Genomic DNA, 16186 nt, shown 5'->3' with positions numbered 1-16186 from the left:
TCTTCGCGAGTAATGTCAACTTCTTGTGGTGCCTCTGGCGCGTTGTAGACATTTTCAAACAGCCACTGCTCATCATCTTCCACATAATTTCCTTCAAAAAAGTCAGCAAATAACTGCACTATTCCTTCGGTTGATTGCTTTGTAGTGTCTTTATAATGCATTTCATTAGGGTAAGACGATGATCTGCTATTCCGTTTGGCAAACTTCCAAAACGCCGCTGGATCGTCACTTATACTGTCTTGCACTTCATCAACATAATGATCAAACAAAGTTGATGACAGTTCGTCGAACTTGTTTAGCACCTCCATATATTCAGTACTATTCCGATTTCTTTTAAACAGTTTGTCTCGTCTGTTTTTCAGTCGTTGTAATTCATTTGTCCACCATTCCGGTCTATTCAGATTGACTGTAATTTTTCTCTTTGGTACATTGGCGGCTACCAAAGCATTTATCGTCGAATAGAAAAAATCAAATGCAGAATCGACATCTCGGTTGTTTAATTCACTCGTGAAATTCACTGCACCCAGTTCCTCTATGATGCGTTCATAGTTGCCAGTTTTGTAGCAGATGACTTCTTTCTCAACGGTGTTCATTGAAGTACCCCTCTTACAATATTCGAAAGCAATTTCATAAGGCACATGAGATACATCCTGTTGAATTGTTCCAATAATTTTCGATTGATCAACTGACAGTTCCACATCTCCCAAGTCATTTACAAAAACCAAATCGAGAACGTTGTGATACTTGTTTTTTACATTTGACAATTGAAAGAATGGCAAATCGTGCATTTCGGCTAAGAAATGTTCCATGTTCGTATCAACATTCGTCGGCAGGTAATACTCAGCACTTTCATCCAGCCTCCATCTCACCGAACTCATGTTAAAGTCTCCAATCACCATAATTCTGTGTGTACCGTACGTGTTACACAATTCTTTTATATTTACGATATGTTTCTCAGCCACTTCTGGATCGAAAATTCTCATGTACGCAGCATACACAATCAATGATATCGGCTTCAATTTTATTTCAACCGCTACACATTCCACACTTTCGTCCTGTTCTTTAAGCTTTAAACGTTGATGTCGTAGTTCTTGATGAACGATGACTGCTACACCACCATATCTTCTCATTGAATTCGGAACAATTCTGTCATTACGATAAACTTTAAATGTACTAGGAAAATATAGACTGCTAGATATCCTTCTACTTAGCCAAGTCTCCGTAAAAACCAAAATTTTGTATATTGCCAGCTCAATTTTCGTGCAGAGATTATTTTTGCTAGTGACGCCCCTCACATTGTTATAATAAATCGGTAAGTATGAAATGTCTACCAAATTTTTCGTTTCACTGGTTCTCTTCATCAGAATCGTCACATCATCAAATCTTGGATGTAATCCACTTGTCAGATTCTCGTCAATTTCATTATTTGTAATAAAGCTCGTTATCAGTGATTGTACCATGGGTCGTGATTCATTTGGAATTGTCCGTTTCTCATTACTTAATTCAACACTTCCATAGCTTCTCCTTCTCGAAACCCCAATTGAGAATTCAAGTCAATTAAATTAGCATCGTTCGTTGAGCTCGTCGATGCTTCGTCTAAATTTTCATCATTCATCCGTTGAACCTTATTTGGATTCATTTCATCGTTTTCAGTTTGTCGCTGGTTTCGTTTGTTAATTCGCACAAATTCACGCACTGTGACATAATTCGGCCACAGGTCCATATTCATCAGAATATTAAAATCTTCAGATGCCACATCAACTTTTGCCGACACATACGTAAGTTCACTTAGGTCTTGTCCTCTTTTAACCAGCATCGTGCAACGAAACTTAGATTTGTCCGTAAGCGAAGTGTTCTTTACTATGTAATCAGAAAGCACGTCCACTGTAACTGAGGGATCTAAGCCGCCAACACGCAGAGATTTTTCTAAACCATTTCTTCTTCGTTCCATTGCTTTCGGTTTCAGTCCAATAACAGCTTCGCTGCGCCCCAGCATTGGCTTCGGGACCGCAGTGTTCAGTTTTTTCGTCGTCTTGTTTTTATCACAGTCGATTCCATTTTCATTTTCATCAGGTCGCTTACGTTTGTTGGAAGCCGGTGTCGTAAAAACAATTTTCCTTCTGCTTTGTAAAACAGACGAGTACAACGGCCTATTGAAGGATCCATTCAGTGGTTCAGTAACCGTCGATGCCTTCTTTACCGTTTCCAAAATATATAGGCAAAAAGTGAAATCAAAGTTCGGTTCAGAGAATTTAAGCATCATAAGCTTTTGATAAGAAGACTTCGCGACTCGTACAGAATAGGAAAAGTACTTCGAGATCTGGGTATAAAATAGAGGGATTCTTTTGAGAAACGGATGCATGGGAACCGTTAGACGTTCGCCGAAATTATCCATTTTTTACCCATACTTTCAACTGCTCATAACTGTGTGGACGAATTTTAAACCCAACAAGACCCAATCTGCCCCGAAAAAACACGCAGTTACCTTTCTCATGATACCCCACACGACCTTGTACGTTTCGTGGCCTACAAGAAATTTCCATAAGAAAAGTGTATGTTTTAGGTTTTTGGTCACCTCCTACTAGCCACACAAGCTTGGACGAATTTTTTTGAAAGTGGTTTTGGCTTCTAGGGAGCAATACTTATCTAGGCACATATCAAAAAATCCACTAGAAAATGCGTCTGATTTGGGCAGGCTGTTTTTCAAAAGAATCCCTCATAAGCATATCGACGAAATATCCCAAAAAAAAGAGACCCGGGCACATCACACATTTGCAGACAATCTTGTGTGACATCTTGTTCAGATATACGAACGTAGAATTTCTTATAATTTATAACGACAGATGGGAATCAATATTATCAATTCGATTCTCCACCACTTTAACGGAATATGTTGTGAACATTGAAGATTGCAACGCAATTTTCTTTAAGGCAAATGATAGAACTTTCTCAACTTTGTAACAATTTCAAGGGTTTTTTTTACTAATGCACTCGATGCTCATATATTTTACCTTGTGCTTGTTCTGCACGACAATGCTGAAACCACTTTAAACAAACACTTTTCTATTTTCAGTGCAATGATATCACCTGAAGAAGAGGAGTTCGCGAAACCTCGAGCGTCACGTCTATATTCAATGCAAACGAAAAGGAAAAGATCAAAAACAGCGTCCGCATCGTCAGCCAATAAGCAAAATACGTTATGAAAACAGAGGTCGTTGTGCTAAGAAGTGCTAGAAGAAGCACTATTAGAACAGAAAACAATTTTCCGCTCCATTCTTTTATGTTATATTTCCAAATTCATTTTCTTTATTTTCTTTATTTTAATCAATATCATTGTTATCCCATTTCGATTTGTTGATAAACACGTAAATGATATAAATATGATCCGTATGGAGAGAGATTTTCTCTTTCTTTCTCCTTATTTTGATTTTCATTGATCAATGAACTTCTGCCAAACATGGGAAAATAATAAAAATGAAATGTGTCAACAAAATGTAACATTTAATAGAGAGAGAAAGAGAGAAAAAAATATATATATGAAACACAATATGTGTTGAAATGAAAATAACTTCATAAAAATGAGGAATACAAACAATGAAAATACAAAAAAAAATGGTTTTAACAAAAAAATATGTGCCTCGAATGAAAACGATATAAAAATTATTTTTGTTATTTATTTTGGTGTAATAATATACACACAAAGACATATTATGATTAAAAACGAAGCCTAGACAGTTCTATATATATAAACAAGCAAAACCAAAACAGATCTTATATATATATATATATATACTCACATATACCGAAAGCTTAAAGCTTTTTTTTTCCTCTGGTTCTTCTTATTTTTTTTCCTTTCATTTCAATTAACAAAATTACTAGCATCCACACACAAACATACACCACCCCGAATCTATATGTATGATTTTTATGATGAATTAAGAAAATTGATACGATGTTGTTAGGTTCGAATCGAAAGCATGATGGGAATATTGTACGTGAATTGAAAGATGAATTATTGTAATTATGAATATTATGAACGTGAATGGGTAAAGATGATAAACTTTTATGTGATTTGTTTAACTATTTAAGTAAAGAAAAATATCTTTAATTGATAAATTGTAGCTAAAAATAACACTAAATGTTAAAATCGAAATCCAAAAACCAAAACAAAAGAAATGAAAAATCAAAAACTGATATAAAGCTGATTTGTCATTTTAGAAAATAAATTGTTCTGTATTTCGCGGATTTGATTGTAAATTGTAAGACCATTCTTCGTAGCATTTAAGTAAAAGAAAAGAAACTAATTATGACAGTGAAACAACATTAAAATTAAATTAAATTAAACAAAAAGTTTATTAAAACGAAAAGAAAAAGAAAATGCAGACATGCGGCTATATAAATGCCATTCATGCGAAAGAAGCGGATATTCTAAGTTAAAATTATATATCAAATAATGGTTACGGTATCCGTATACCATAAACCCAAAATGAAATCTTAGTCACTAATCTGCTTGTTTTCATTCTTTTGTTTTATCGCGAAAAAGAGAAATTAAATATTTTCTGCCAAAGCTTTATGCTCAGCTCATAAAGAAAACCAACAATGCGCCGTCGGCTAGTCGACAAGATAATGTAAATCTTTTTCGCATCGGATGCTTAAGAGGTCATTCGTTCAGTGCCATCACATTAATTAATTTTTAATTTGGCCGATGCAGGGCCTATTTTTGTGAAATTAGTTCTTGAATTTCTTGAAGCTTCTCGATTTTGTATGAATTTTTTTTAAATCGTAAAATCAGGAAAATTCTTGAAATTTGATAAAATGATTTCTGGAAAATTCTTGAATTTTTTGAGTTTCTTGAATTTTTCAAACATTTTAAATTTTCCAAAAATCTTTAATTTTCCTAAAATCTTGAACTTTTTAAACGTCTTGAATTTGAAATTGAAATTGAAATTCCAAAAAATCAAGAAATTTAAAAACTTAAAAATATTCGTTAAACAAAAGAAATTGGATTGGAAATTGAGTCAAGAATTTTCCAGAAATTAATTTTTCAAATTTCTTGATTTTCTAGAATTTTCAAACTCCTTGTTACTGCCAGCATCACTGGTACACAGCAGTCATATGCAACTTCACACAATTTACAGTCAGAATCACTGAAACGCGCCAATCGAACTTCACGCGGATCGGAGTGTCAAAGTCCTCTTTTCCACAAAGTCATCACGAAAGGAGCACGTATTGTCACGTCAAATGAAAAATTTGACTTGACCTAGACGACGTTTTAAATTCGATTTAGCTGTATAACGTCCTTAATGAATTGAAACGCCGGATTGTGGTCGTTTCACAAACGTAAGTTTACTTGAATTTCCATGCGGGAAGACACATTCTGACTGGCATTATTACATAGAAATTTATAGTTGCTCGAACATTCGATTACAATAAACCATTCACACGAACGTCTCAGCTGTTCATTCATTTTTACAACCGCAATACGGGTTTCGCCAGCAACACTCCTTCAATTTTTCGAATTCCTTAATATTATTGAAACTGAAGTTATTCAAGAAATATTAGGAAAATCTTGCAATTCTTCTTGAATTTCACAAAGTTTCTTCATTTTTACAAGTAAAATCTCAAAGGCATGCCCTGTGGTCTGAAGGACAACAGAATATGTAGCAAAAAGGAAAATTAGTTTTCAGTGAAAAATGATTGAAATTTCTTCGTCTGTCTTAGAGCCTATGTTTTGATAATTCGGTCTATTTCAATTTTCTGAAAATTCCCGAGTTTTTCAGTCTCGTATTACAGCCTCAGTGATATTACAGTCTCGATCGATCAATATCTTTTTTATATAAAAATTGGACGAAAAAGGGGTCTCTCAATCATTGGTCCCTTTAGGGAACATCTGATTTTTTTCCTGATCAGCATCTTAAATTAAAATTCATATAGTGTTTAAATTCCTACCGAGTGCAACGGAGTCGCGACCCCATAGCGAAAAAAGAAGTTGTCGGAGTTGTCCGAGGTAAATATAACGTTTTTCACAACAAAAGCTTTCAGTGGAGGGAAGAAAATGACTATTTTCTCGTTTGCACTGTGATTGTATGCCTACCCCTATCCATGTACACCGCTAAGGTTTTCACAAATTCTAGGCCTTACAACTCTGAAGAACCACACTGGGTTAAGATCGTGAAAAAAATCAAATGAAGTTACTTCAACCGAAACGCTGTTCGTTCATTGTTTTTATTGTCTTGTAGATTATTCTAATTAAAAAAGGAGAAGGAAACATTCAGTTTTTGTTTTCAACTTTCATCACATTGATGCTTTGTAATAGTATAATACAAAGACCATTGTTTCTTAGTTCGATATCATCGTTGAACCCGATGTTTACCCACATTAAAAGATTTTTATGCAACTCGTGAAAATGACAAGATTGTTTAATTTTGAAAACCTTTTTTTTCAATAAACATAATCCAGACTAATGTTTCAGGGAAAACGGTTTTCCTCGTTGAATAAATAACTGTGACATGTGTTGTTCTCTTTAAAATGTTCATTTAATCGAAAGGGTGTCATTCTCTTTACCCGTACAATGAAAACCACCTGGTGTTCGTTATGATAAATTCACAAATGTGAATTCAAATGAATTCATGGGTAAAGTTGGGTACATTCAAATGATTGTGTTTAAGGAGAATTACATGTTCAAATATACGTAATTCCAGTAATTATTGACTGTAATTATGTATTTTCTAGCCATATTGATATGAATGGCCATGGCTCTTTTTAAATCGAATGAATTGTAAAATTATTTACTTTTTCCTCGGCTTAGCACAAAATTTGTATTCAACGGTCGAGTTGAGGTATTTCACTTTAGTCTAGTATAGCAAATATTTGCTCCATTCAAACACATTAAACCTTTTGCTTGTCAAACGTCCTCTTATGCTCTCAAAAAGTATAAAATCGCACATCTAAACCAAACAAAAGTGACTTTTCTGTAAACGGTATAAGATGTACAAGTTTTATCAGGACAATAGATTATACGTCTAATCTCAATGGTATTTAACATTCCAGAGACGAGACTATTTCCATTCATTTTTTTGGTAAACATTCTGTATAACGTTACTTCACTTTATGTGGATTCATAAAATAATTGTTTCTATAAGTTTGTCGTCGATGCTTGTGTACATTGGTTATTCGGCAAATAAAACAAACTGTGGCAATTTTTCTCTTTTATTGAGAAAACTGTCGAGCCTCAACACAAACAAAGATATTTCATGAGAAATTCCGACCAGTCCGAAATATAGCAGGTTGTTAATAATGACAGCATGCGCTTGGACTCAAACTCAAATTTTTACAAACAATTTTCTCATAATTGCTCATAATATGAGGTAGAGAAATCACACAATTTTCCAAATGTTATCAAATGTCTGCTGTAAAACCTGTATCATCTGCTATTGATAACGACTGCAGTAATAAACGAGAAGCTCTGATTAATACGGTAAAACATAGCGAAAAGCAAGCTCCAAAAAATGAAGTAAAAGATTTGAAATCGACATATGAAGTAATAGATCCGACAGAAAACTTCTGATATGCTTGGCTTCTGTGAAACGTTGTTAGAACCTTTTAGAAACGGCTAGTCATACGTTCAGAACGAATCTTTTCCGGGATCAACGCACTTATCGCAGCTTAATGATCATCTACATGGAATGGACAGATTAATAGATCCTATTTTGTTCTTGTTCCTGATATCGGTGACCACATTTTAAACAATTGTCCTTAGGGGTTATACACAGCCAAAATCATGCTCCAAAAAATGAGTTAAAAGCTTTGAAATCTATCTTTTAAAATACTTAGATTAAATGAAGTAATAGATCCGATAGTAAAACTGCTGATATACTTGCTGTCTGTGAAAGGTTACAATTTCAGGTTTGTCGTTGATACCTCTTAGAAACGGCTGGTTATGTGTTATGCACGAATCCCTTTCCACAGAATACACAGGTCAACAGATCCTATTTATTATTGTGTTTTGTTATCTGACACCGGTGACAACATTTTTATGGATGGTCATCTTTAGATTTAACTTAGGCTAACCTATGGTTATTATGAACTCTATATTGACGATCTGCTATCTTTTGTCAGATCCTCAACACAGAGTTCGGAGTTAGATTGAAAATTATGAGATTCCCGCTTTGGAAGTAGTAAGACTTGTAGGTTCAAATATATCCCATGATACATTCACACATGAAGAGTATGCTTATTGTGATGGTGACTGACTACAGATATTTAATTTCCGGTGAAGCACTGCGCTCAAGGATACACTGTTCCAATGTAGCAAAACAAATCAATTAGACACTCGGTTTTCCAATGAGCCAAGCATATTGAAAATTGTAAATTTTAAGTATAAACGAACCAAAATACAACTTTTGCCTGTAATAACTTAAATGGTCTATAAAGAAATGTTTAAAAAAATATTTTAAAATTGAAAAAAAATAATATATCAAATGCACAGCTACAAAGTTAACTATTTGAACGTGAAAATATGGAAAGAAGAAAATGTATAAAAAATAAATAAATTTTAAAAATAAATTATATTTTGTAATAAAGACATAAGAACAAAAAAAGGAAAGAATTTTTATTGAATTTTAGATACAATCAAAAACATTTGATACGCCCAATGCGATACCACAAAATGGACACAGGTGAATTACTTTCCGAAAACGGTTGCATACGATGCAAGAAAACATAGGTGCAAGACAGTGAGCCAATTTTCTAAATTTTTTTCTAGGATGTAATTTCTGAAAACAAATGGGCATCGAATGTATGTTGACTGAGTGGACCAAAAATAAATCCAATTAGAGGGGGAAACTGCTCCAAAAAGTCACCATACAAATACACGTAAGGTTAAGTCATTGGCTCCGCTTGACTCTCAGCTTCAAATAAAGTCATGGTACAGCGCTTTTCGAAGTAATTGTCCCCTCGATACAATTGGTAATGCGACAATTTTTGATCTAAAGTGTGCACGAATCGTATACTTACCAAATATTTTAGTTGAGTGCGTATGCATGATAGACAATTTGGACAGGTCGTTAACACTGGCTTTCGTTTCAACACTTCAGTCGGCAAATGATAAATGAACGATTCAATTTTACAACAACAATTTAAATTCCAGCAATAAGTTTCCGCTTGAAGTTCGCATTCAATTGTAGAGACAACACAGCTTCTGCAATTTAGGTACATGAAGAAATCAGATTCATTCTTCTTTCAAAAATTTACTTCTTTTCCGAGGATTCTGGAAATAAAAAGGGATACGTTTCGTTATACCATTCGAAATGTATAGAGATTTGTTGAAATAAATTACCACTGGCCGTAATTTCATTTTGAAGGATCGTTTTTGACATAATAACTGGATGACAATCGGAACTAATCAATTCGTTTCGGGAATGTAAAATCGACGCCGAATTTCGATAGAAAAACATAGCCAGAATGTAAGAAGAGAATGGTTTTTATAACTTTCTCCGTCCACTTAGGGGTGTTATTCGGAACTGTATCCGGAACAATAACATCCGTTTGTATTTCTTGTGGTTCGTCCATCTTAAGTTATTTTAATGACACAAACAACAATTTTCTATAAGAAAAAAATGTTTGAAATCGTCGCTTTCTTTGATTTCTAATCAACTAACTGCAAGTTTGCTTGGTTGATCTTAAAATCTTTCATTCAAAATTATACTAACGGAAAATTGACCAATTTTGATTACACATATGGCTATTTATCAAGAAATTTTTTTTATTTAAATATGCGAAAAGAAATCTGATCACAATGGCGCAGCCTGTATTTATTTTTTATTTATCTGTTATCGATAATGACTACAAAAATAATGAGGAGCTGTGGGTTAAAACATTGAAGTACAAGATTTGAAATCAACAATTAAAAATAATTTGATCTATAGAATTAATAGAACCGACAATAATACTGGTCATATGCTTTCCGCCTGTAACTAATTAAAAATTTATCCGTCTTCGTTATCTTAAAACAGAAATTTTGTTTTCGAAGAGAAGATGTAAGGACCTTCGATGTTGTGTTGCTGGTCGGAAGATAATTTTCTAACTGGAAAAGATGTTGGGGTCCCTCAGTTGTTTTACTACTTATTTTCGTATTTGAGTGGACTAGCTGAAAAACAGCCGAAGCAAATTCATGTCTAAATCTCACTGACGTTGACTGTAACACTTGTTTTTCACTAGGTAAACTCTTAGCCCTACGTAGAAATTGATACGATTGTTGTTACCATTTCCTTAACACATTCAAAATAATTGCGGCTTGTCAATTTTCGGAACCCTGCACTTTACTTAAATAGTCGTGGAATGCCTCCAAATAAATTTCTAAAAATCTAGAATTCAGTTTTGGATAAGGCTCGGAATCAGGTCAACCTGAAACCTGAAGCAGGTCACTTGAACCTGAGTTGACCTGAAACCTGTTTATTCAATTTTGATCTGACCTGATTGACCTGAAAACCTGAATTGTTGATCAGGTAAAAACCTGAACCTGACCTGACCGACCTGAATCGATCTGATTAAATAGCCTCAATACAAACAACATAGACTCTACGGGTAATAGCGGCAAAGTCAAAATGACCAAAATTTATTTGAAAATCTTTTGGTTCGTAATTTATAAATGAGTTACGGTATAAATAACGGAACGGTGCGCAGAACACGGCAAATTTGATAAAATTATCAAGGAAAAGTGAGTCAGTTTAAAACATATCCTTTTGAAATTTGTCAATAATTTATTTATTTTCGACCCAAATTTATAATGGCTAAATTTCAAGTTTTTTGACAAAATGATGTATGGACGACTTGTTCATTATCAAAATTTAAGGACACTTTACATACATATCTTTTCGATTTCAACACGGGAACCACCCGGAACCACCAGGAACCACTTGCAAAAATAAAGCAAAATTTTCGACTAGGCCGCTATTATCCGTAGATAATGTGTTTAAATTATAGCCTCAAAAAAATTGATCATACTTCAGACAAGAGTGCGTTTTTATTACACAGTCGCAACTACAGACTTTGTCTCTTTCCTGCCCTTATTGTTTGAGCTTATTGTTGAGAATTGTATCTCATGAACATTCGCTGAATTACTGATCAAGATTGCCATTAAAATGAAAGACATCTAAGTGTACACTGGAACAGTGACACGAAAAAATATGTATGGAAAAGCCTCAGTTACAACTGTACGATCGATCAATAAAGACATTTTCCGGGGACAGCATCCCCAAGTCTCAGTGTTTAAATTGTAGTGAATTAGTAGAATTCCCAACAAGTGGCGCAGCCTGAAAACAACTATTTTGTATAAAATAGTAGAAGCTCCAAACAGTGAATTTTTGTGAATGAAAAAGAAAATTCTCGACGCGTTACTTAAAGAAAATGCGTCAGTATTATTGCAACCATCAGTGAATGGAAATCGGCTACGACCATAAATTTGAACTGAAAACAGAAGAAACGCAAAACGATGTCTAAGGAATAATTTGTTCATAACGCCGGAAAAGCTATCTGAGTGTCAATTTCAATAAAGTCCATTGGCAATGTGGGAAAGAAGAAATCGAGTTCTGTGCCGTACAATTGAAATCAATGCAGTGAATCAGGATTTTAGTGAAAAATGTACATGGCATACCTTGTGTGACTACATCGGAAATCGTTCTCTAAGAGTGCTACAGAGATGAAAACAGTCTACCAGCCGCATGAAGATTGGTTGCATAAGTTTTTGTTTTGGAAAATCGTCTTTTTGATGAACCAACGCTGTTGGATTATGAAAAGTTTGCAGCGAGAATCTGCAAAAATCAAGTCACTAATTTGAACCTGCTACAAGCGAACGAGATGCTGCAAGGAGTAAACAGGAGGAAGCAATTCATTTTCGATCGGGTGAGTGACTTTATTGACATTAGTGAAAACGTAGCTCGGGTTGGATAGATGAATTAGATTAGGTGAGTGGTTCAGGTCGGTGAGTTCATACTCGAGGTCAGGGTTTTTTTCGGGAACCGTCTTTCTTCGTGGTTGATTGTCTTTCGAAGAAGGCTGTTGTTTTAGGTTCGTTTCAGAAAAATGGAAAATAGTTCAAACTTATTTTACAGCGGTTTTTTTTGTAATTTCTTTGTTGAGCTCATTCTTGTTCCGAAAAAATTGATTATGGATATCTGTAATTTAAGTGTGAACAAATTGGAAATTTTTCGAAACGGTGGCGGGTTTGAGTAAGGTGATGAGGTAGAAGTGCTGTGGTATGGACGGGTTTTCGGCTTCTCTTTGTGGCTGCAGTTTTCAATAGAGTCAGGTAGATAGAATGCTCTGGTGTAAGTGGACACTAGGAAATTGACTGTGTAGACGATTACGAACGATCGAAAATGGAATTACTCAAGCGATGTGAGTGGAAAACTGGGCAACAGGAACGATAATGAAAAAAAAAAAACAGAAGAGCGAGAGTAGTTGTGAGCGACGACTAGTATACAGCGATGTAAGCGGCAACTTAATAAGGTTCAGAATTCATTGAGGAACTCCAGAAAGACAGCAAAATGAAAGTTTGACAGCATAACAAAACGATTCGTCTGGTCAACGTTTGGTAGAGAGTAGAGGTAAGATATTTACTGGGGATGTGGCCGGAGTCAGCTCAACGGAGTGTGGATTGGCCACAGGCAGTAAATATTCTTTCAAGAAGCCTTGAAATTTATCATAACAGATCGAACATTGAGAACGGCAACAGAATTGAATAAAAAGGGCTAGAATCAACAGTACTGATAATGAAATCAAAAGCCTAAAGAGAGATAATTAAGCGTGAAAAACGGGTGCTTAAGAACGAGAATTTGATTCGGCAACATCACCCGCCAGAAGTTGATTCACAAACCAGCAGTTGGAAATGATTCGGGGCATGCGAATCAAATCAAGTGAATGTGGTAAAACGATTTATTGGGTGGCGTTATCTAATATGCAGAACAAACACCAAAACCAACAAACAGCATAATTACTCTTCCCTTTCCCATAGATCGCGTGAAGCGAAAGTTGAGATAAAATGCTGTTTCGAAAGCAATGATATTGGACGGTGGGAGCGAGTGAGTCAGCAGAAAATTATTCGTAGCGAACGAATATACAGGAAATACGGACTCCGTTTGAGAAAATGTTAGAAGCGATAAAGAATGCAAATCAATTCAGCAAAATGAAAGTTAGTATATTGGCCACCAATGGATGTTAGGTCCTTTAGAAACAGAAAGGCAGACGTCGAAGTCAGTGACCCACGTTAAACCTTGATTAATAACAGTCAATGTTGGAGTGGCAACAGTAATTTATTGTCTGGAGATTTCGATACAAAAGTAGGGGTGAGATTTACTGGGGATGTGGCCAGAGTCAGCTCACTGGAGTGTGGATTGGGCACAGGCAGTATTTTCTCAAGAAACCTTGAAATCGGTCGAAATTCTCTTCCCCAACGCTTGGATGGTAACTTTGTCGGCTGTACTACAATGAAAGAAAGAAGAATTCGACATTCCATAGGTCTCCATAATGACAGGTCTCAAGACAATAGTATGAGTTAACAGCGAGCTAATGGTGTAGCGAACCACAGATGAGAAAAGAAGGTCAAGGCAAATCAGTGGCATGTTAATGGTAACGGAAAACGATACAAGAGATATATGAAGTCGTATCGAATGACTGATAATGGTAAAGGCAACAACGAAAGTCTCTACACAAATCGTGGGGTTCAACAGAGCATAACGTGCTATATGTCAACTGGTCAACCTGGCGTGGAAGAAACGTCAGTTAATGAGACAATTGGTAATGCAAACGGCAGCAACATCGAAGTGGTTTCTTCGCGATTCGTAAAAAAAAGGAAGAGAAACACAACGACGCAATTGGTCAGTGGCGAACTGGCAACAGCGACGAAACTCCCCATCGAAATTGGTCAGTATCGAACTGGCAGTAAAACCGACATGAAGGCTCCATCAGAATAATTCGCAACGGTGTCGAGAAGAGGTCTCCATCAGAATTGGTCAGTGGCAGAATAACAACATGCAATAGAAATCAGAAAGAAATCGAGATTAGTTTGGTCAGTGCAGGACTGGCAGCATCCAATGAAGACAGAACCGCAGTGGTACCGACGATAACTGAACAATGTGGAAGTATGTTGAAGATACAAAGCAACCGTCGTCGGGTGGAACGACAATTTGGTTGACCTCAATAACAATGTTATGGAAGGTCAAGGTGGGAGTATGTTGAGAATTGTATCTCATGAACATTCGCTGAATTACTGATCAAGATTGCCATTAAAATGAAAGACATCTAAGTGTACACTGGAACAGTGACACGAAAAAATATGTATGGAAAAGCCTCAGTTACAACTGTACGATCGATCAATAAAGACATTTTCCGGGGACAGCATCCCCAAGTCTCAGTGTTTAAATTGTAGTGAATTAGTAGAATTCCCAACACTTATTGTTATACAACATTTTGAACATACGGTAGCGTTGGGGGTTTATTAGACCTCCCAATTACATCTGTCGCCGTTATAGCTATTTTCAACGTTTTCACGTCAATGCAATGTTATGAGAATTGCTAATATATTTTTGAGTTGGCTCATTCAATTAAAGTTTAGGTGGATCAAAAAGGCAAACCAAAAATATTTTCCTGTGTTAAGCTTGATGACGAGAGATTTCCTCACAATTCGATCTGAGCCCATTTCTGTGGAGCGAGATTTCTACAAAGGAGTTCCTATTGTTACCCCGACCCGTTCGTCATTACAAGAAAACACAATGTTGGTGAAATCTGGGTATCAAGATTCCGCTAATTGATATTTTCTATTCGACTTAACTCATACTTCATAAACAAATTCTGTCACTTGTTGACAAAATCAAATTTCTTTTTTTTTTCTTGAAATAAATTTACATTTCATCTTAATCCGAAAATTTCAGCGATGCAAAACAAATTATTCAAATTTACTCAAACTTATCCCGTCAAATTCAAAATTGTGAAGCAAGACTGCACTCAGTCAGAGATCAGGTCATTCAGGTTGTTCGGGTCATTTAAGGTTTTTCGAAAACCAGGTCAGGTCAGGTCATTCCTTTTGGAGCAACCTGAACCTGACCTGAAACTTCAGGTCGAGTCATTTTCAGGTTCAGGTCGGCAGCGGTCGACCTGTTCCGAGCCTTAGTTTTGGATTTTTAGAAATTTATTTGGAGGCATTCCTCGACTATTTAGGTAAAGTCCAGGGTGCCGAAAGTTGGCAAGCCGCAATTAATTTCAATGTGTTAAAGCGTACAAATCCTATCATCACTCCCTTAAAATGTTAAACTTTCTTCGTCAACGAATTGAGCTTTCAGTTAGCCAAGACAAAATCTCGTTTCGCGCATTCATGAATTGAACTTGAACGTTTCCATTCACAACAAAAACAATTCACAATGATAAGGTAATGCGAACGTTAACAAGCTCATATCGCTTAAAGCTTTTTGCGAAAGCTTTTAAGGTATAGTAAAAAATGTGAGTGAATGTTTCTTGATTATCAACACTCTAAATAGATGGATGTATTCGACTTCAATGAATAAATTTCGATTTTTTAAACTTTTGTGACTTTTAACTCATTTGTATTGCATATGAGAGCTTAACTCATCCACATTAACTACCTCAATTCAAATAACCTACGGCTATAGATTTTAAGTTTTATTATTCCAATTTTTAGAAAACTTCTGAAATTAAAACGTGTTCAACAGTAAAACAATAATTACCATTTAAAGTCGGCTTAGAATACAACAACGAACTCCAACTAAAATATATTTAAGTGATTAAAAAATAGCGCTTGAAACGAAAGCTTGTATCGGATGAGGTCATCCGCATTATTCTTGTTTCAAGTTATGTTTTAGCAAACGGAAAGAACAACTTGTTGAATGAATCTCAAGACACTTTTCAACACATGATCGATTAAATCGAGAAAGTCTTTAAAGATTGCGAAAACGGAAAACACCGCTGGTTTTGAGAATTAATATTTTTTTATTTTCTTACATTTTCTGTTATTTTGTTATGAAATAATGTTTTTAGTCATTGTAATAATATCCCGTCATTATAACTCATACACGTACTGGTATTAAACATTAAAATTTACAATTTTCACAATAATTTTTCCATTTTTTGTATAATTTAATTGCCAAAAATTGCGATGACTCATTGAAACTCAATT

The 16186-nt window shown here is 35.2% G+C and overlaps 2 protein-coding genes and 1 long non-coding RNA gene across 4 annotated transcripts in view; 2 read left to right on the top strand and 1 right to left on the bottom strand.

Moving 5' to 3' along the window:
- LOC119081414 (cyclic nucleotide-gated cation channel subunit A) overlaps positions 1-4744 on the top strand; it is a 41825-nt gene extending 37081 nt beyond the window's left edge. For both annotated transcript variants that reach the window (XM_037190311.1, XM_037190312.1), the window contains one exon: positions 3074-4744. In XM_037190311.1, the coding sequence (XP_037046206.1) occupies positions 3074-3203 (130 nt within the window). In that variant the 3' untranslated portion in view covers positions 3204-4744. The remainder of the gene's footprint in view (positions 1-3073) is intronic.
- The window catches only part of LOC119081525, a 298236-nt gene that overhangs the window by 169100 nt on the left and 112950 nt on the right, over positions 1-16186 (top strand). The window lies entirely within an intron of this gene.
- Positions 8587-9653, bottom strand: LOC119081495. Its single transcript, XM_037190498.1, has 4 exons — positions 9338-9653; positions 9253-9268; positions 9016-9199; positions 8587-8774 (listed from the first exon to the last, which is right to left on the bottom strand). The coding sequence occupies exons 1-4, from the start codon at positions 9453-9455 to the stop codon at positions 8622-8624; spliced, it is 471 nt and encodes a 156-aa protein (XP_037046393.1). The 5' UTR covers positions 9456-9653; the 3' UTR covers positions 8587-8621.

The sequence above is a fragment of the Bradysia coprophila genome, unplaced genomic scaffold, assembly GCF_014529535.1.
Source record: "Bradysia coprophila strain Holo2 unplaced genomic scaffold, BU_Bcop_v1 contig_358, whole genome shotgun sequence".
In the NCBI taxonomy this organism is placed as follows: Eukaryota; Metazoa; Arthropoda; class Insecta; order Diptera; family Sciaridae; genus Bradysia; species Bradysia coprophila.
This window is presented reverse-complemented; position numbering and strand designations above follow the sequence as displayed.

Coding starts and splice junctions, on each gene's coding strand:
- LOC119081495 (XM_037190498.1), bottom strand. CDS start 9,455: ATGTTTTTCTATCGAAATTCGGCGTCGATTTTACATTCCCGAAACGAA. Junction 8,775..9,015: donor GCACTCAACTAAAATATTTG/GTAAGTATACGA, acceptor ATTTGTTTTCAG/AAATTACATCCTAGAAAAAA.